The sequence below is a fragment of the Alosa pseudoharengus genome, unplaced genomic scaffold (genome assembly GCF_046254945.1).
Source record: "Alosa pseudoharengus isolate Yale_2024_CS ecotype anadromous, Long Island Sound unplaced genomic scaffold, YU_APseudo_1.1 YU_APseudo_1.1_scf_18, whole genome shotgun sequence".
Taxonomy (NCBI): Eukaryota; Metazoa; Chordata; class Actinopteri; order Clupeiformes; family Clupeidae; genus Alosa; species Alosa pseudoharengus.
The window spans coordinates 32485547-32506399 of NW_027468650.1; the positions used below are offsets into that span (position 1 = coordinate 32485547).

General features: G+C 43.7%; 1 protein-coding gene across 1 annotated transcript; it reads right to left on the minus strand.

Annotated features, from left to right (window-relative positions):
- Positions 1-2238: 2238 nt before the first annotated feature.
- Positions 2239-13399, minus strand: LOC143131531 (metalloreductase STEAP2-like). Its single transcript, XM_076291175.1, has 4 exons — positions 12908-13399; positions 11019-11546; positions 8562-8726; positions 2239-2523 (listed from the first exon to the last, which is right to left on the minus strand). Exons 1-4 carry the CDS (start codon positions 13397-13399, stop codon positions 2239-2241), a joined length of 1470 nt encoding a protein of 489 aa, XP_076147290.1.
- Positions 13400-20853: the final 7454 nt, after the last annotated feature.

Genomic DNA, 20853 nt, shown 5'->3' on the forward strand with positions numbered 1-20853 from the left:
AAGCTACAGTGCAGAGGAGACCTTAGGTAGGAATTACTATTGCATCTGTCAATACTATTACTAGAGGATAAGAGTGCCGACATTATACATACTAGTGTGGTAGAAGGAGGAAGAGGGGGAAGTAGATGCTAAGTGCATGTTAGGTGTGTAAGGTTGTTAGAAGTGATATCACATCCAAGGATGTAGTGGAGGCTAAACGTAAGTAAATGCAGTTTATCCACCTCTGAAATTTCAGAAATATTAGAGTTTATCAACCTCCCGAAAGAGTCTATTCACCAATTGCAACTTTTAACATTAAAAAATCACACTGTATTATGCACATGCACAACATGTACACTCATCAACACTCTAGGAACCATTTAATATCATTGGTATTGTTATAAACATTGGATAATAACCTCCACCATCATCAAACATGTTCTGAATGACTTTTTAAAAATCCGATACCGCATGTCGCAGTCAACCTTACTGTGATCAGAATTCATAGTTCACACCCACCTCTTATTTTACCACTAAACCTCTGATCACATCACTGTAGCCCACACGGCCATATGTGTGTGTGTGTGTGTGAGAGAGAGATGACAAAAGGAAATTGTATGTACGCAAGACCAAATACCCCTTCAGTGACTGATTGAATGATAAGTTTCACAAAACTTAGTATCCTGTGTATTTGGAGGGGGTGGATATTGCCATCTGCTGGTGGTATATTACATAGCACCCAAAAGGCCATACAGACTCCACAAGATGGGACACAGCAGAGAGAGGAGAATAGTAACATGTTTTACTTTATTTGGCTATGGCACATATTTCAAGTAACAACAGTGAACATACTGCACAGAAACACAGTGCAAGCCCTGAAGCAGACTCCTACTCCACTAAATGGACTCCGCCCTTTCAAATGTTGGCGTTCTCACTGCAGGGTAGGGATGAGGCTTGTGTCCAGACACATTAATAGTGTAGAGTTAGTGCACCTTGTTATAACTGCAGACAAATCAACCAAACCAAGACTCCTCCATATCCATAGAATGGTATAGACATTGACTGACTAAATCTGAGTTGTCAAATCTGAATGATAACTCTGATGTCTGCGATGAGAAAAACATCAGTGGCAAACGCAGTGTCATGCATACACGTCTGTGACATGTTTCAGCGTATCAGCTCATCGTCTTCACAGCAGCTTTCTGTGCAGCTAAAACGGTTATGAGTCAGTTAAACCACTTTTTGACCACATGTGATTCCCATTAGAAAAGAAATTCTAACAAGAGATCTTAGTTTCTCCTCGACCACAATCAGATAGTAAGTGACACGTAAAGCCTTTGCACACTAAGATCTGTAATATTGCAAGCATTGATTTTGGTCTGGGAAATACAGAAAGCTGCAGTAGGAAACCTCCTTCATTTACACAATACAGATGCAAAAAAACATTTGTCAGCGTTTGTCGTTGTGCAAACGTGACTGACACAAAATGAGGTTGTATTTGCTCTTCAATCGTCCAACAATTTCGCATGAAAAATAGACTCAGTGTGAAAAGGACTGTAGACTTAAATCTCCTGCTTCTATACGTGTCTGTATGATCCTATTTACAAAGTGTTTTTTCCTGATAATGGCATGTTCCACGTGATGGCTGACTGCCTGTAATTTCTATCGTCTAGATTTGGCCCTCACTCAAAGAATCACAATGAAAGGTCTGGGTCAAAAAAAGTGCATATGTTCAAAATTACAGAAAAAAATATGTTTTTTTTACAATTGATTTTACAAACTTTTTTAACAGCCAGCAAAACTAGCCTGATGTTGCTATCAGGGTAAAGACACGGCAGTGAAGCATGTGGCCATGTGTGCACCGTTTGGACAGACGCAGGCAAGACATCTTCAGACTTATCTTGCAGTGATCCATGGCAAAGCAGTGGCTTAGTCGATAAGGAGTAGAGAGGTGCCAGGAATGTGTCAGTGCTGTGGAGACTGCTGTGTCAGTCATCATGTCAGTGATGAATGAGTGCTACGCTGAGACAAGGTGTGAGGGAGCCCATCACGTCACGTCACGTGGCAGTGGTTGTGCCACAGTCAGCAGCATCACAGTGTGTTTCCAGGGATGTTTGGATGGAGGTGACGTCTCATGATCGTGACCCGCTCTGGGGACAGGTGACTGGCCGATCGCGGTGGGACTGAGGTGACTTCACATGATGGTGACCCGCTCTGGAGACAGGTGATTGGCCGATTGCAGCGGGACAGGAGGTGACGTCACATGATGGTGACCCTCTCTGGGGACAGGTGATTGGCCGATCGCGGCGGGTCCCTCCGGCCCTGGCTGGCCTGCCAGCCGCGACGGATGAGGTGCAGCTTGCGGCTGAAGCAGGGCAGCAGCAGCAGGATCTTGCCCAGGATCACCATGACGGGGAGGACCAGGGCGATAACAAAACTGGGCGGCAGGTAGAACCGGTAGGCCTCCTCCTCGAAGGCCCGTCGCCAACCGAACAGCAGGCCATGAAATGTAGCAATCAGGAGGGCAATATAACCCAGAGTGGACTGGGACCAAGAACAGAGCATATTACAACATCATAATACATGTGTAATACAGCACATGAATATATTACCGCTTGCTATTAGATAATATGCTATTGTACATATTTTGGATTTTGGAACTTTAGAACATTGACACCTATAACTGAAGACAGTAATTACACACACAACAATTACATGCTAACATTATTGTTAAAAATGAGTTATATGACTGTTCTCAACAACTTGGGGAATAACAAAATGTACAAGTAAATACAACAAGACAACAAATGCCATAGTTTCTTATTTAAACTTCTGTGCTTAGATGGGAAGGCATCGAGAAAATCCAATGTTTTGTTGTTGTTTGACAATGAACGACCTTGCATAAACAACCAATGTCTTCATCCGTATACAGAAAAAGCCTAAATGTATAAAAGTTTATGAGTTTAAACAAGGACAGATTGGATATTTCACTATGACATTAGCAAAGAATATAGCCTAGAGTAGCCTAAAATATACAGGCCTATCAATAGGTTAGACATTTTTTAATTCCATTTGAATATTGTCATGTCACGTAGCCCTACATGGAACGTTATTAACCAGTTTTCTAACGGTGTCCAACGATGAGTCATAAAAAATATTAATATACTGATTCTGCTCGGAAAGAACCGAATAAATAAAACACTGATTTAAAAAAAAAAAAGGTAACACTTTATTTTAAGGTTCACATGTTAACCACCAATACATACCTAATTAATACCTGTATTAGTGACTTGTAAGGCATGTGTTAGGCAACATTAACCATTTGTTAGGTGTGTATTCACAAATTTCTTGTTCATGACGAATTAGGCCTTTATTATTGATATAATCTTAATAATGACCTTGTAAGCCTTGATCTCTACATACTAATTAGTAGTAAGTACCAAAATAGAATATGCATAACCTACTTGTATACTGTCTGAATAAATCCCAAATAGTAGGAGAACAGTTGTAGAATAAGCAAGTGTATGGCTCAACCTCATTGCTGCATTTCACTGCCCAGGTTGCTGTGTGAAATAGCACTTAATAACTGGGAGATTGGCTCCCATTCTAAAGTGGAAACTGGTTCCTTGGTAGCAAGCACATTATCATCAGTAATACCTCTGCAGAATGTACTTATTAGTCATGAATTGGTTCCATATTCTAAAGTCAGGCATTATTATTATTAAGAATTATATGATGGGAACAGTCTAGACTATAACTCCTGGTCAATACAGACATTCTTTACCCTTAATACATTGCTAGTGCATACATTGTTCATTCAAAATATGGTCCCTGTTCTAAAGTAGAGGCTGGGACAATGTTTATTTAACAAGTTCTGTAAACATGTTACATTGTACTCTCAATGAGCTCACAAAGCACAAAAAGACTAGCAATACCTTCTCCCAATACTGATAAAATACTAGTCCACTCTGGCAAGTAAATAGCAAATGTTCTTTTGTGTGATTTCTTTACTGCTACTGTAGTTTTCAGGCAAATAGGCCTGCTGTGTACAAGGCAAATAGGCCTGCTGTGTACCCGTTTTTGATAGGGGGGTCCCGTTTCAAAGAAGACCACCACAGATGTGTTGAATAACAATTCTTTTGCCCTTTTTATTTGTTTAAAAGACGTGTTTTTATCCTGTCAGTTCTAGTTAAAACTAGCTTTTGCTAGTCTTTTTGTGCTTTGTGAGCTCTTTGAGAGTACAATGTAACATGTTTACAGAACTTGTTAAATAAACATTGTCAGTGCTGTCACTTTTCTCATCTTCTTTTCTATTGTTAACACCCTCCCAGCCTCTACTTTAGAACAGGGACCATATTTTGACATATCATGACTAATAATACATACTGCAGAGGTATTACTGATGATAATGTGCTTGCTGCCAAGGAACCAGTTTCCACTTTAGAATGGGAGCCAATCTCCCAGTTATTAAGTGCTATTTCACACAGCAACCTGGGCAGTGAAATGCAGCAATGAGGTTGAGCCATACACTTGCTTATTCTACAACTGTTCTCCTACTATTTGGGATTTATTCAGACAGTATACAAGTAGGTTATGCATATTCTATTTTGGTACTTACTACTAATTAGTATGTAGAGATCAAGGCTTACAAGGTCATTATTAAGATTATATCAATAATAAAGGCCTAATTCGTCATGAACAAGAAATTTGTGAATACACACCTAACAAATGGTTAATGTTGCCTAACACATGCCTTACAAGTCACTAATACAGGTATTAATTAGGTATGTATTGGTGGCTAACATGTGAACCTTAAAATAAAGTGTTACCAAAAAAAATCTGATTTCTGATCCAGGTTCAGTTTGGGCCTGTAGTCATTTCCCAAACCCATCCCATCTCTCTTGTCCACTCTCTTCCTGTCTCTCTCCACTGTCTTATCGATATAAATGGTAAATGGACTGCATTTATAAAGCGCTTTCCCACTCCTCCGAGCACTCAAAGCGCCTCATACTCACACAGATGGAGGGGGCTGCCGTGCAAGGCACCTCACACTTTGGGGTTTGTGTCTTACTCAAGGACATCTGGACAGGTTCAGGAGTTGGGCTTGAACCGACAACTTTGCGGTTCCTGATTGACTCCTCTACCTTCTGAGCCCTGTACCACTGCCACCCAGAGTCAAAAGCCCCAAAAATATACTTTAAAAAAGAGAGAAATTACCTCAGGTTCAGGTTGGACTTGAACCTGGGTCGCCATGGGCACTGTAAATGGTATGGAATGCTGCCTGTCACTTGCTTCACACCTCCCTAGGAACTACCTAGTTCCGGTCCTTGATTGTGATTGGCTGAATCGTGTTCAATGCCGTTGTAAAATGCAGCATAAACATACACCTTGGCCGCATTTCGTTCTATATTACTGCACTACCATAACTTGATACAAAAGTTAAAGTAGCTGTGTCTCGACGTTGCTTGGCAACCATTCAGATAGAGGAAATATATTTCTTAGCCGAAGAATGGTTATCTATGAATAAATCGTTACATTTCCTGTTGCTGTGCCTTTACTTTATGAAACTTTGCCAGGTATTTATAGTAACAGTTTTAGAAAAGCAATAAGCCACTCGAGTCCGTAGGTTACACTGTTTTTACAACAGCTAAGGGGGGTTTTAGGCACTCCGCTAGCGCGTCGTACATACATATACCATGACTGCTATTGTGTTTAGCCATGCACATACATACATATATACCATGACTGCTATTGTGTTTAGCCATATACATATATACCATGATGACTGCTACAGGGTTCCTACACATTTTCCATTTAAAAATGCCATACTTTTTCCATACTCAAATGTTTTTCCATACTCAAACTTCTCGGTAGATTTTTCTGACCATATTCTAGACACTGTCAATGGAGTGTTCTTCTAGCATTGTGAAGAGCCGTATAATAAAGTTTATTATGAACTTGTTAGCCCTCAGAAAACACTTGCCCATTGTTGGATACTTTTTGATGAGGAAGTGCTGTGTTGGAAGGTGCACTCACATTTGATACAGCATACTACATATGTTGGAGACTAGTGCACTACTGGCAGAGGCCTCAGAAATCACTGTAAACAGTATTATTTGTTTGCAATACCTAGAAATTTTTCCAGCAGCGGTGCTGTTGATCGTAGGAACCCCCCCCCCAAAAAAAGAAAATGTTGAAAAAATGACTCCTTAAATGGTGACTTCTGGTGGATTTTGTGAAAGAAATGGACAGATTGAGTGTTACAAATTATGACATAACCATCAACACAAGCATTTACAAAGCATGATTATTGCAGTACTTGAACAGGATTATTCATGTTTTTCTTTCACCTTTTTCATTTACATTATTAGTAATTAGCCACTGTACAACTGTACACTGTAGGCCACTGTACTAGGTACTGTACTTTAATTAAGGCATTAAGACAAAAGGCAAAAGATGTTTTTTATTCCTCCAATTTCAGCATGGGTGTCTTAACTTTTGCACAGCACTGCATAAACTACCGTATATAGACTTCCCTTTCATGTCATTACACTGTATTGGTGCTATGCAAGTCGAATTGAGTGCCTGTCACTTTAAGGCCGTGACGGCCCGTGGGGCTTGCTTGATTCTCATGGTTTTAAGCTAACTTCAGCGTTATTGTGCATGGTGCATAATATGTGGATGAAATGAATTGTGTTTTCCATGTCATTTGGTAAAATAAATGCTCAAAAACTCGAAGAAAATCTATCTTGGATTATAGGAGATAAGTGTCTTGTATCATTTCTATAATTTTGGTGAGCTCTACAGGAATTACAAACTATCTCCAGATGTAAATGGTTGCGTATCCTATTACTCAAATTCAATTAAACCCACCAATAGGCTAACTAGACCTTAGTTTCACAGCCTAGGTATTTTAGCAACACAGGGCTTGAAAGCATTGCCTGTATCACAAACAAAAACGAAACAATGCGTGGAATTTATCTGGGAATAGGCTACTGAAGGTAGGGGCGAGGTACCTCGCTGGCGTGTTTAATTTGGTTCCTTGGTTAACATAATGTAGGCTATGTTTTTTTGCACAAAATTGCGTCTGCTAATAAACTTAAACATAAACACAAACAAGCATGATCTCCTGTGGAATCCCTGACTGCACCTTCAACGTTAGCCTACTATTATTTGTTGACATTAAACCAGAATGAACGGCAGCTGTTCCTGAAGTTCACTTGCATGTTTTTTTTTAGTTTTTTTTTAATTAGGCAACTTTTTTTGCAGTGGCACTTGAATTCCAGGAGCGGCGCTGCGCCGCTGATGAATACATTGTAGGGGAAACACTGAACAGTTTATCAGATAATGCAGTATCCATGTCTTGGTAACTTTTACAAAATCAAAAAAGTCTACCGAAAATAGCAGAGCTAGGTATAGGGCACGTGCATAGAACTGGGGTTTTCGATTTGGTTTTGGTACCAGGGTTCCCTTGTGGGAGAGATTTTTTCTGAGGACCCCCATTCAATTGTATCTTGATTATGTGGACTGACAACTTAAGCTACACAACAGTAGGAATGGTTTATTATGACCTGAGTGAAGTGATTAGTACTGTAGATGCAATAGTCTGGAAACACAAATATTTCTCCATACCCTTGTTTCTTTTTTCAATACTTATCCAAACCTGGAAATTACTAAAATCAAATTCCATACTTTTCCAGGTTTTCCATACTGCGTAGAAATCCTGCTGCTATTGTGTTTAGCCATGTACATACATACATATACCATGACTGCTATTGTGCTTAGCCATGTACATACATACTAGGGGTGTCACGATTCTCCAAATCCTCGATTCGATGTAATTTTCGATTTTAAAGTCACGATTCGATTCGATTTTCGATCTTTTTTAAATATTACTATTAATGCATTCCTTATGTTATTTACTCTTTTTGGCCTTTTCTTTTTCGGGGGCTTTTATTTTGACACCGCTTTGAAACCGTTCCAACCGCGAGGTTGTAATGTAAACAGAACTTTAGGCTAAAACAGAGACGTGAACATAGTAAAATGAAACAACACAGAATGTTAATTTGATTGTTTCAGCACACTCCGAAGGGACCCAAGGTTAGTGTTCATGGAATATGTACTTATAAATTTGCATTTTAAGCCTTAAAGTAACTTTGGACTGTAATTAGACCATCTTTTCACTTGCTAAGTTGAGTAGGCTAAGTTAGTTTTAATTGACGTGAATGAACGAATACTTCCACACCGGTGATTTCAAAGTAGCAAGAGGGGCTTTGATTTCGGTAGGTTGATGTGTAGGCCTATATTTTAACTGGCTGCAGCCTAAAATTAGAGGAGTGTTGACGCTGCAGTTCAGCACGTGCATGTGTGTTTGTGCTCTTGGCATACATGCTGGACGTGACATTTGGGGTGTGGCTGCATCGTCGATTCTACTTTTAAGTTCGAAGTTCGAGATTGAGATGTAATTTCGATCGATTTCGAAATAAAATCGAAATCGTGACACCCTTAATACATACATACCATGATGACTGCTATTGTGTTTAGCCATGGTTGTGCAGGTAGGGCAGTGTGCTGGGGCTCACCTGGATGAAGCTGAACTCCCTCCAGTTGAGGGCGCTGCTGACAGAGGGGATGGAGGTGACGGCCAGGAGAGAGAGGAGGCCCAGACTCATGATGCCAAAGGACAGGTACATCTCCACCCGCCACACCTCCTCCTCGTTCCATGAGCTCTCGATGTTGGCATGGACCTGGACACGCACACACATACACACACACACATTCACACATTACTCCTAAGTAGGGCTGGGCGATATGGCCTAAAAATAATCTCTGATTTTTTCACATAAAACCCGATTTACAATTTTAATCGATTTTGATTGAAATCTGCATATCCTTCTTTCACAAGCGTTTTACACCATGTCTTTAAGTTGTTTATTTAAGATAAGTGAGCGTATTCTTTAATCTTTGTTGTGCCATTCATGTTTTTCACACGTTCATGACCACTCTCAGTGGGAAAAACAATGTAATCACGGGGGCGGTCCCTGATATTCCCAGGTGGCCTGAACGAACCATAAACCTCTATGCTTATGGATGACATCACTAATGAGCGCCATTACTTTTGGCATCAGATCCTATTTGCTGCCCATCAGCAGCTGGATAAAGTTTAGAGACATTGGACATAGCCTATATGGCAGATCATTTAGAGACATTGGACATACTGTAAAACTCCAAATAATAGCCCGGGCTTTTATTTTCCCAAATCGCCAAACTGCACCGGCTAGTATTAGAGACAGGCGTCTATATGAGACAGGCCTTTAATTCCCTTTACACAAAACTTTTCCTCTGCAAAGATGGAAAATATTATTGAATTAATTATTTCAAACACACTGAATGTCTACCTATATGACTAGGCTATCTGATGACAATTACGGATCATTCATTTAGTGTTGAGATGTTGTTCATTGAGTGAGATACAGTAAGATCCAAATAGTGGGGATAGCCAGAACAGATGAAACACGTTTTAATTGAACGTAATCTACAAAGAGATCGTATCACACTGAAAGCTCATATTTTGTCACTAGCAAATAGCCTATATCGGTCCTTTGTCAAATACAGTTGCATTATATCAGCCCTGACCAAAACCGTTCAGGAATTATTTATGCAAAAGTGGAACGTGCTTAATGTTTTATTCTCCCTCATTTTCGGCACGAATGAAACATGAGAGAGCATGAACCATATTGTTTCTACCGTTTTGTACTTGCCAACTTTGACAACAGTCTACATTCAAATCATAGCCTACTTCCAGGCTCGCGGGAACATATTTTTGACCAGGGGTGCTGAATAACAAAATAATCATGGATGTCCGACGATTTCTCCCCCAGCATATGATTCGAATTTAGACAGCTAAATACGCCATTTCACCGGCGTGTAGGAGTAGGTCTAAGAGTGAGAAGTTTTATAATGCCCTGGGCAGCCACATTCCACTGCAACTATGTGCAGCACTTGCCACTCCGACTCATCAATAAAAACTGTGTGCGCACACACCAGTCCCATAGAAGCGCACTTGACTTTACATCATTAACCTATTTCAGTAGGTTATATAGCCAGAGAATGTCCGTAGATGGGCTCTGATATAGCCTAGTCTAAGGTAAATTCCTTTTCTGACTTCTTTCTCTTTATCGCCATGGCATTTAGAATAAAGAATAACGTTCGTGAACCGTTCTGGTTTTGTTGCCAGCATAAAAACAAGCTTACCATCGGCCTATCCACACATTTTAAACACAAGGGATGAATTGAATGATGACGAAGTCGGACATATAGTCATAGTTCATATTGGAAAAAAAGTTATACAATTTGAACTAGCTTTTCCCCAACGCAGTCTTTTAATGCCATCTAATCATAATGTGCGCAGTCTGCGCAATACTTAAGCCCAAATCACACCCAAGATTCGCAACGAGATGAGCAGCAACTTGATGCAACATTCTAAAACCTTGCAACTGTGACCAGACATGTGAATGCTTTGCGACGGCTTGTAACGACGTGCAACATCTAATTCACACTGCTGTAACCTCCTTTCTGTAACAGTTTCGTGTCATTGCGAATCTTTAAACAGACGATCTGACGGGTTTTAGAAGATTAAATACAACACGAAACTAAAAAACAGACCAGTCCTCTACTGGAGATCATTGGACATAGCCTATGCCAGATCATTTAGAGACATTGGACATAGCCTATATGGCAGATCATTTAGAGACATTGGACATAGCCTATATGGCAGATCATTTCGAGACATTGGACATAGCCTATGCCAGATCATTTTTCAGTGATCAAATTTAAAAAGAAAAAACAAATCGATTTTTAATAAAAAAACTCTATTTTTAAATCGATTTTTTGCCTAGCCCTACTCCTGAGACTTATTCACTTTTAATAAGTCCTTTAAAGGTTCTTTTTTTACCAGTGCAACTGATTAAAATAATCAAATCACTTCAATAAAGCTATGAAAATAATTACGCTTCCTCTCCCTCTCCCCACCTGCTCACCTGCTGGTAGGCCATATTCATGAGCAGGTATCTCTCGGACTTCCTCAAGGGCAGGCACAGGCTGTACAGCGTGTGCACGCCGGCGAAGAAGAAGCTCAGCAGACCCAGCTGTTTGCGGTAGCCCAGCCACTCGTCCAGCCAGGGCGGGAAGCGCCGGTACTTGGTGCCGTAGCCTAGCTGGTGCGCCGCTGCCAGCTGCCCGGCCAGGTACACCAGTGCCAGCAGCGTGATGGCCACGGCGGGCACCGTGTGGTTGACCACCTCCACGGGTATCTTGTAGAAGAGGCTCTGCCCGCCATGGACATACGGGTGGATGATGTCGCGCACGAACGAGTAGGCGAAGAAGAAGATGGACAGGGCCACTGCGGCCAGCACGGGCCCCCGCCACGCCGGGAAGAGCCGGAGCGGCATGTTCTCAATGTCACGCGCCGATGACAGCGCACCCATGTCCAAGGGCGCAAAGCCCATCTGCCGAGCCAGCTCCTGGACCTGCTGTCGGGCCACCAGGGAGTTGCTGCAGATGTACACCTGTCCAGAGGGACACATGGCAATCAGACCATCTAAGTATAAGTATAAGTATATATACTCTTTTGATCCCGTGAGGGAAATTTGGTCTCTGCATTTATCCCAATCCGTGAATTAGTGAAACACACACAGCACACAGTGTACACACAGTGAGGTGAAGCACACACTAATCCCGGCACAGTGAGCTGCCTGCATCAACAGTGGCGCTCGGGGAGCAGTGAGGGGTTAGGTGCCTTGCTCAAAGCGTGCCTACTGGTCGGGGTTCGAACCGGCAACCCTCAGGTTACAGGTCCGAAGTGCTAACCAGTAGGCCATGGCTGCCCCCTATCTATCTTTGCTATGCTAATTAAGCACTTTGGATTGCCATTTTTGTACGAAAAGTGCTATATAAATAAAATCTGATTGATAGATAGACACACACACACACCCACACACACACAAAAACACAAACACACTCTCATACACATATACACAATTCAGTAGGTACAACAAACACTTCTAACTCCCTTTCAATCTCTCACTCTGGGGTACATCATATTCTAGGACTTTGAAAGATATGACACATAAGCCCATACCATGTGATCAAGCTAATTCTCACCAAAGATGTGCTAAAAAAGGTCCTCTACTTTCCTTTGCCGAGCCGACCACCTGCTGTGTCATGTTTGACGGGCAGACAGAAGGCCCATTCTCTGGCTTAGAGCTTCTCACTGGCGATGAGCGCCGTCTGGCTTGTAAAACTCAGAGGGAAATATCTCTGTCACACAGGCCAGACTATTCAAAGAGCTAAGCTTACAGACAGCATGTGGGATCATGTGTCTACATTCATACACACATCGTACGTAGGTATGCCACAAATCATAATTTCAGTGACTCCTTGTTTTTGTTTTAACATGATCTGTGACTATGGTTTAACATTACATGGTCTTGTTTTTCTAGTTCTACGCTGTTTCTTTATATGATAGCCATTTGCACACCTTATTCTGAGCGGATGGAACTGTTGGAGGACCATTCTGACTAACCATCTATTGTGTTATAATTGCCAGGATGACCATCAACAGATCATCTGGGATTTTATTTCATTTAAAAGTGCAACACATTAACATGAACACTACTCCTGCTTTACCCATACATGTTGGCCTGCCTCTTAGATCAACTTCATCTACTCGTGCCCCCTCACACTCATTTATTCATTTACACAACTGTTATAATAGAGCTAGCTATAGCTAATTTGAATAGGCCTTAGTGGTCCCTGGGCAGGGAAATATAAGGGTATAATACAGACAATACAAAACAACATTTAAGAGTAGAAGACTAACAATATTTACAAATATCATATCAAACCTGACTAACTGGCCAGGTCTCACCTGATTGCATGTGTCCTTCGCTGCGGACTGCATGGCCCATGCTGAGATCACGTTGAACCCCTTCACCACAAAGGATTCTGGGAAGAGGGAGGCCAGATACTCGGCGTTGGACTCCGGGTACTGGTTCCTGCGGCGGTTGTTACTCACGTCCACCAGTACCTTGCCCACCAGCAGATGCTTGAGACCCCAGAGTGAGGCGTAATGCTCGCGGCGTATCGCCAGGAAGATGATGCTGGCCTTGTCCACGGCGTCCTCGTGGTGCGTTACGTCCACCACGTGCGGGAAGGCCTCGGCGGCTCGCTTTGGCTGCCGGCTGCCCACCACCACCCCGAAGCCGCTGCGCAGCAGACGCAGCGTAAGGCTCTTGGAGAAGTCGCCCGAGCCCACGATGCCCACCACCGCCGCCAGGCGACCGCACTCTCTGGACGCCATCATCTTCACACCGTTGGGCAGGAAAGAGGCACTGCCGGCCGCCATGGAGATGGAGTCCATTCTCACACCAGCAGCACCTGCATAACACTCTGATGGATGGAATGATATTGAAGACAGTATATCAGAATAAATAATAGTCATAATAATAATAATACATTTAATTTGTATAGCGCTTTTCAAGACACTCAGAGACGCTTGAAACTGGACTATACTAAACACCATCAGATTATTACTGAATTTATAAACGCTGTGGATTTTGTACTTCAAATCCTTACACAGATAGCCTACACAGTATATAACTTTATAGGATTTAAGGATCAGAGGAAATATGTGATTCACCAAGGGCATGTGAAGGACACACACATGATGATAAGATTATGAATATGGATTACCAAGAGAATGTAGGCTATGATATCCTTAAAAGTTTTCACTTAAGAACAGATATGCTGTGACCATTTAAACAATAGAAAATAACATGCCACAGGTATTACATATTGGTTTGTAGCTTAATGGCTTAATGCAGACTACAGACAGTGCCACTTGGGGATAATTAACCTTGAAAATCACTGTCAGGTGTCAGTTACTTCTCTGTTACTCTTTTTAAAAGTAGGCTACACTACAGTGTATCCATGAGTAAACAAGACAAACATGTGTTAGTAGAGACTTGGTCAAGAAGGCATGAACATTAGAACTGAGTCTGACACAAATACCTCACTATATATGACACTATGTACATAGCCATACAAACATGTATTATGACAGAGAAACGATTAAAATTAATTGAAAACAAACAAACAAGCTATGAACAGCACCGGCTATACTTCCATAGCTGTATTGTGGACTGTCACTGAGTAGGCTACGGAATCTCAGAAGTGTTATCACCAAATAGTAGCCTAACAGGTTGACAAATATTGCATCATGCCACATGCCAATTCTGCTCTACAAAACAATCACTCTAAGTCAACTTAGGGGGCATCTCTGTAGGCTATGGTAGGCTAAACCCTAAACAACCCTCCAGCATCTTGCCTTTGCGTGACGTAAGAACCTGTTAGCCATCAGCTGATTCTCCTTGCAATAGGGCGCGCACGACTGTTTTTGATTTTACCTTATTTGACATTCGTTTCACCTGTAAGAGCAAGGGTTTATGACTGTCATTGTCGTGTTAGATGAAGTATAAAACACGACAATACGCTACGTATGTGCTTCACTTGGCTGTTTGAGACATAACAAATTGCTTAATGTCGATGGATGCATCCTAGCGTATAACCCGATATTTCTCATGCATTTATGTTTGCACATATTGTCAGCATTATAAGACAGGCTCGATTTCAGAATTCTATAAACACACGCACACGAGGAAAGCTTATTATTAATTTACGTGGATAGATATAACACAAGGTGACCGGTTTACCTTAGATGTGATCCGCTGCCTGCGTGCTTGTGTCCAACCGGTTCCCTTCCGTTTTCTCCGCCCCCAGTCCGTTAGATGCGCCGTGACCGGGCTGCTTAAACAGGCGGATGCTTGCCATCGCTGTAGCTTTTTCGCACGCTTCTGATGGAACGATTCTTTGGTTCTTTGGTGAATAGCTTCTTTATTTATTATATTTAATAGCCTATTTTTATTTATTTAGCAGATCTGTTAACTTCTGTAGGCTAATTATCGAAATCTTTTTAAAATGTTAATGTAGGCATATGCCAATTTAGAGCACTTAAATTGGATGAAGATCATATCCTTATTTTTGGCTAGGCTACTAAATATGTGTATCACAGATTAAACAGAATTGATTGTATTTACTGAGACCTCAAAATGTCACAATGATAAACTCCACTATGCCAGTGCGAAATGCTTTCAAGCCCAGCTTAGCCTGCCTACCTGGACTCGGAAAGCAGTGCAAAAATGTTTGCAATATTGGTCTGTCATTTCATTGACCCTATCATCCAGGGCCGGTTCTCCCCAGAGCCATAGAGAGAAAGAGTTGCGACACTCTTTGATGTCACCGCCAGTGCAGTCACGTGGTTCGTGTAAACCGCTATAGTTCCAAAACATACGCTGGCTGTCATGTTCTTCTATGGGACAGACAGCAGCGATTGCGTTATTTAACGGTAAATATATATATATAAACATACACCCTACTACTTTTTCAGCTGTTATTGCATGATTACATATTTGTTAATGTCAGTTTTGCATTTTGAGAGGCAGGGTGACAATGAAAAAGCTGTATATTACTATACGTTTTACATTTTTGGAGGGAAAAGCTTATGTTCATGTTCGCATGGACAGAAGTACAGGCTAGAACGGCTCTAACTTAAGTTTTCTTTTCCATATCATTCATGTGATGACAGATGTCTCATGATTTTCATTTTATCGCAACTGGGCTGTATTATTGATTACCGTGATTTTGCTTATAAATTCCGATTCAGCCATTAGCTTACCTTCGTGGTAGCGTTAGGTCTGCCGTGGTCCATTCAGCATTCGCCTAGCAGCTAGCTCACTTCTGATAAGTGGTCACCCCCAGACCACAACGTGAAACATGATCATGTTAAGACTAAGAATATGTTTGGGTCTATAGGTAAGTGCAGAGCTATTAAGATTTTTCTCTACGGCTCTGGGTTAATGCACAGAGTAAGAGTAAGGTTAGCTGCAGAGAGAGTGATAGAGAACAGTGACAGGTGACACTCCCATTGGACTCCGTTGTACCTTTTTGCTTTTTTGAGAAAGAACAGTCCATTCAGCATTTACACCCACTTCTTCTGATGAGGCAGGAGTTGACCACACAACCATGATAATTTTAATACTAAGCCATGCACAAAGAATCAAATATATTAAAGAATAACAACTCATTAAGCTTGGATGAATGAATCAAATATTGTTTAATAAAAAATACTGAGTGAGACAACAAGATGTGTGTGTGTGTGTAAATGTGTGTATCTAACTGGAAAAACAAGAACAAAGTGAAGGAACAGGGAGGAATATTATAAGTGATTAATACATTTAAAAAAATCCTCCACATACATCAGGCTTCAGAGTGCATCAGGGCTGAAAGGAAGGAGAACATTCATAATAAAGGTACCTGGCATAAGATAAAAATGAACAGTGTGGAACCAAAAAAAATGGGAACAAGCATGAACAAGGAACAAGCATGAATAATATCAACAAACATACGTACAGTGGCCACAACAACGATACTGGTGGTCCAGCAAGATCTGTTGAGACGGGCACAAATATATTCTAACAAGCCAGTTCACTCAGGACTGCCTAGAAAATTGCATACATCAGACTCACACCTGTGGAGTTCCACTATGCACTATGGCCAGTCACTGTAGGGCAGTTCCTCTCGACAACGCATACTAACATCCTCTTAATCTGTGTCCTGGACACTAAAAAGCAGATGAAGCGAAATAGGGCGACAATAGATTCAACAATGGACACAGCAGGTAACACTATATATAGGGCAAACCATTCACAACATATTATAACGTCGCAAATATACTATAGTGTAGCGCCGAGGCTATTTGCCCCGTGTTGGACTTTCCCCTGTGTTCCCCTGTGTCTTCTGTTTTCCCGGCGTGTGCGCGTGTGTGTGTGCGTGCGAGAGTGTCTGTGTCTCCCTCTCCCTTCTGTGTCATAGAATGTGTCAATAAGTTCTGATGTGTTTTGATTGGGGGGAGGTGTCCGGGAGGGAATATTTAGGGGTTCGGATAGGTTAGCGATTGATAAGGGGAGGGAATAGAATAGGGGGTTCTAAGACGTCTAGTAAGTTTAGTCAGAGTAGAAGTAAATTACGTGCGAGTGGGTTGTGTTGCGTTGTGTTGTCTGCCGTTGAGAGTGAATCACGAGTGAATGAGAGCTATTTTATCAAGATCAGTTTGTTGTTTTGTAGTGGACACCTCCTGCTACGTACCTATAGTCTGTACATCCATTGAGAAATAAATAACCGGAGTTTGGAACGATATCCCAGCCTCCCCGTCTCCTAACTACTCTTCGGCATTACACTGGTGTCAGAAGTGGGATCGTTACCTCTGCCGAAAATGGATGACATCGCTGGGCTGGTAAGGTCGTTCCCTTTACTTGGACAGACTAGGGACCCTGATAAGGATGTGCCCCGACATGGGCAGGACCACCGAGGTCCGGAGGGACAGAGAGCTATTGCTAGATGGTCTCACAATAACCCCTTTCTGCCATTACTACGAACCGAATGTTCATTAAGCCCTGACTCTAACGCTCGTGCCCCTGACAGTGACACTCACGTTCGTTTTCCTGTTGCTACTGGCAACGGCGAAGAGATCAACCGGAAAGTATTCAATAAAAACATCCGGTTCGCTAGTACGCCAATAGTGGCTAGCGGCGCTAGTGGTGGCTGCCCTGCGCTGTCGGAAGCTAACTGGCTAGCGGGAGAAGCTAGTCGCTACTCCGGTAGCAGCAATACTGTTTGCTTAATTGATTCACATCCCAATTGCCTTCTAAATAAAGTCGAGTCCTCTTCTACAGAAGCACTTTTTGCTCCTTCACTTCCCACACCACCCAGTTTTATGTGTCCAATACCAAACGCCTGCAACTCCCATCAGCTCCTTGATATTGAGCCCCTTAGCATGCATGCTAATTTCCCATCCGAACACACTAGCATTGCGGCAAACACTCTGCAAAAAGGCTCCGACGAGGCAACCCGTCTATTTTATACACATAGAGAGAACACCACACAGTTGCCAGACACTCGACCTTCACCCCATCAGTGTGCTCACTCCCCAGTGACTGGGCCTCACTGGGGGGTCAGTCATTCTACCGGCGGGCATGCTACAGCCACAGAGACTGGGCCGTCTGTCCCCCTGACCCCTCTGGTTGCACCTGAACCTGTGCGTAATAGAAGTTTCCTGAAGTTGGGCAGATACGATGGCCGTACCTCTTATGAAGCCTTTCGTGAAAAGTTTGAGCTAATGGCTAACTCTAATGGCTGGAGTGAAGAGGATAGAGTGGGGCAGTTGGCAGCTGCATTGGAGGGGGATGCGCTGCAGGTTTTTCTTGACGTCCGCGGCAGCCAGGTGACCCAGGCAGATGTTCTACACAGGGCATTGTCTCGTCGGTTCGGTGACACCACTCCCACTGTGTCACGCCGTCAGCAGTTCCAGGAACGTGTGCGGCAGGACAAGGAGACACTGGGTGTTTTCATGGCTGACCTACAGCACTTAGCTCAGTGCAGCTATCCATCTTTTAATGTGGAAGTGAGAGATGCCCTCACCTTGGATGCATTTATTCGTGGTCTGACACCCGAGAGGCTTAGGCAACAACTGCGGCTGCAGCAACCCACCACTCTAGAAGAGGCGCTTCAGCAGGCCCATGCCATTGAGGGGATTTTTGACGAACAGCCAGCAAGAACCGCGAACAGCTGGGGTAGCCGTCCTAGGGCCTTTGCCGTTTATCCAGGTGATGGTAGCCATCCTCCATCTGCTCGTAGGCCTACCTCTTTTGACCATGACTCTGCCGTCTGCTGGCGCTGTGGCAAGAGAGGCCACCTGCGCCGGGACTGCACCACACTGGACTCAGCTGTTGGCTCTTTACAGCAGGGAAACGGGAAGGGACCGGAGTAATGGGAGTGTCTCCTGGTCCTGTGTGCAGTGTAGAGTCTCCCGTCAGTGTTGTTTCATCTGATTGTGGCCTAGTCGAGTGCTGTCATGTATCTGCTGTTGTAAATAGTCATCCAGTTAAAGCTTTAATAGACACTGGTTCCACCGTCACTCTAGTCCACCCCAGCTTGTTAGTGAACCATGCACTACAACCCCCCAGTGTCCCTTTAACTACCGTCACCGGCGAGCATGTGCCTATGGTCGGCCAGTGTGAGGCGGAGATCCAGGTGGCTGGACAATGCTTTTTCATACGCGTCTGGGTTGCTGAACTTCCGGAGCACTGTATCCTTGGCATTGACTTCCTTCATGCTGCAGCGGCTGTCATTGACCTAGGGGCAGCATGCCTCAGACTTGGAGAGTCAAACACTGCGCCCATCTGTTTCAGCCCCTCACCCCTTCGACCACTGTTAAACTGTGTTGGCGTGCTCCATGCGGCTGAGAATTCTGACCCGCCAGCACCTGAGACCATACCCACTACCCCAGATCTTCCTGTGCCGTTTTCAGCAGCCTGCTCTGGGTCCGAGACTCCACTTCCCCTACGCCCCTTTCCTGCTGTAGTGGAACCTGAGCCTCCAGCACTGGTCACTGATCCACCAACACAGAGACACACCATCCATCAGTTGTGGGAGGACAACAGCGTAGGCCTTGATGAGTCACAAAAACAGATGCTATGGGCTGTGCTGGACCATCATCGTGCTGTTTTTGCTGCAACCCCCGGTGATGTTGGTAGGACCCCGTTGATTCAGCACAGCATTGACACTGGTGATGCAACCCCTATCCGTCAACGTGCACGTCGCTTGCCCCATTCTCGACAGCTGGCTGCAGAACAGTGTCTGGAGGAAATGAAGGCTGCTGGAGTCATCGAGCCCTCTGACAGCCCCTGGGCTTCTCCGGTTGTATTGGTCCCAAAAAAGGATGGCAGCTGGCGGTTTTGTATCGACTTTCGGCGGCTCAACGAGGTGACTGTTAAGGACTCATATCCACTACCCCGGATTGACGAGTCCCTGGATCAGGTGGGTGGGTCGAAGTGGTTCTCGTCGTTGGACCTCCGGTCTGGTTACTGGCAGGTGCCCCTCGCTGCTGATGCCAGACCAAAGACAGCGTTCACTACGGGGACAGGGTTGTGGCAGTTTAACACCATGCCATTTGGGCTTTGTAATGCGCCCGCAACATTCGAGCGGCTGATGGAGCGTGTGCTGCAGGGAATTCCCAAAGAAAGGTGTCTTGTGTATCTTGATGACCTGCTCGTACATGGCAAAGACTTTGAGTCTGCATTGCGTCATCTAGATGCAGTCATCACAAGAATAGCCCAAGCCGGCCTGAAGCTACACCCAGAGAAATGCAGTCTGATGCAACGCGCTGTCACCTTCCTTGGACACCACGTGACTGGAGAGGGGGTTGCTACGGAACACCGGAAGACCGAAGCTGTTCGTGACTGGCCAGCCCCCTGCAACCTACGACAGTTAAGGTCTTTCTTGGGTCTGGCTTCATACTACCGCCGCTTCGTTCCAAGCTTTGCCACTGTGGCTGCCCCACTCCACCAGTTGTCTCGGAGGGAACAGAAATTTCATTGGGGGCCTGAGCAACAACGTGCTTTTGACAATCTGAAGCTGGCTCTTTGTAGTGCACCAATCCTTGTGGCGCCAGACCCGAAGCTCCCTTTCATCCTGGACACGGATGCCAGCAATGTAGGCCTCGGGGCCGTCCTATCCCAGGTGACTGCAGATGGAGAGAGGGTCATCGAGTATTACAGTCGGTCCTTCAACAGAGCTGAACGCAACTACTGTGTGACCCGGAGAGAACTGTTAGCCGTTGTCGAAGCTGTTCGTCATTTCAAGCATTACCTGTGTGGCCTTCCTTTCGTGGTCCGGACTGACCATGCCTCCCTGCGTTGG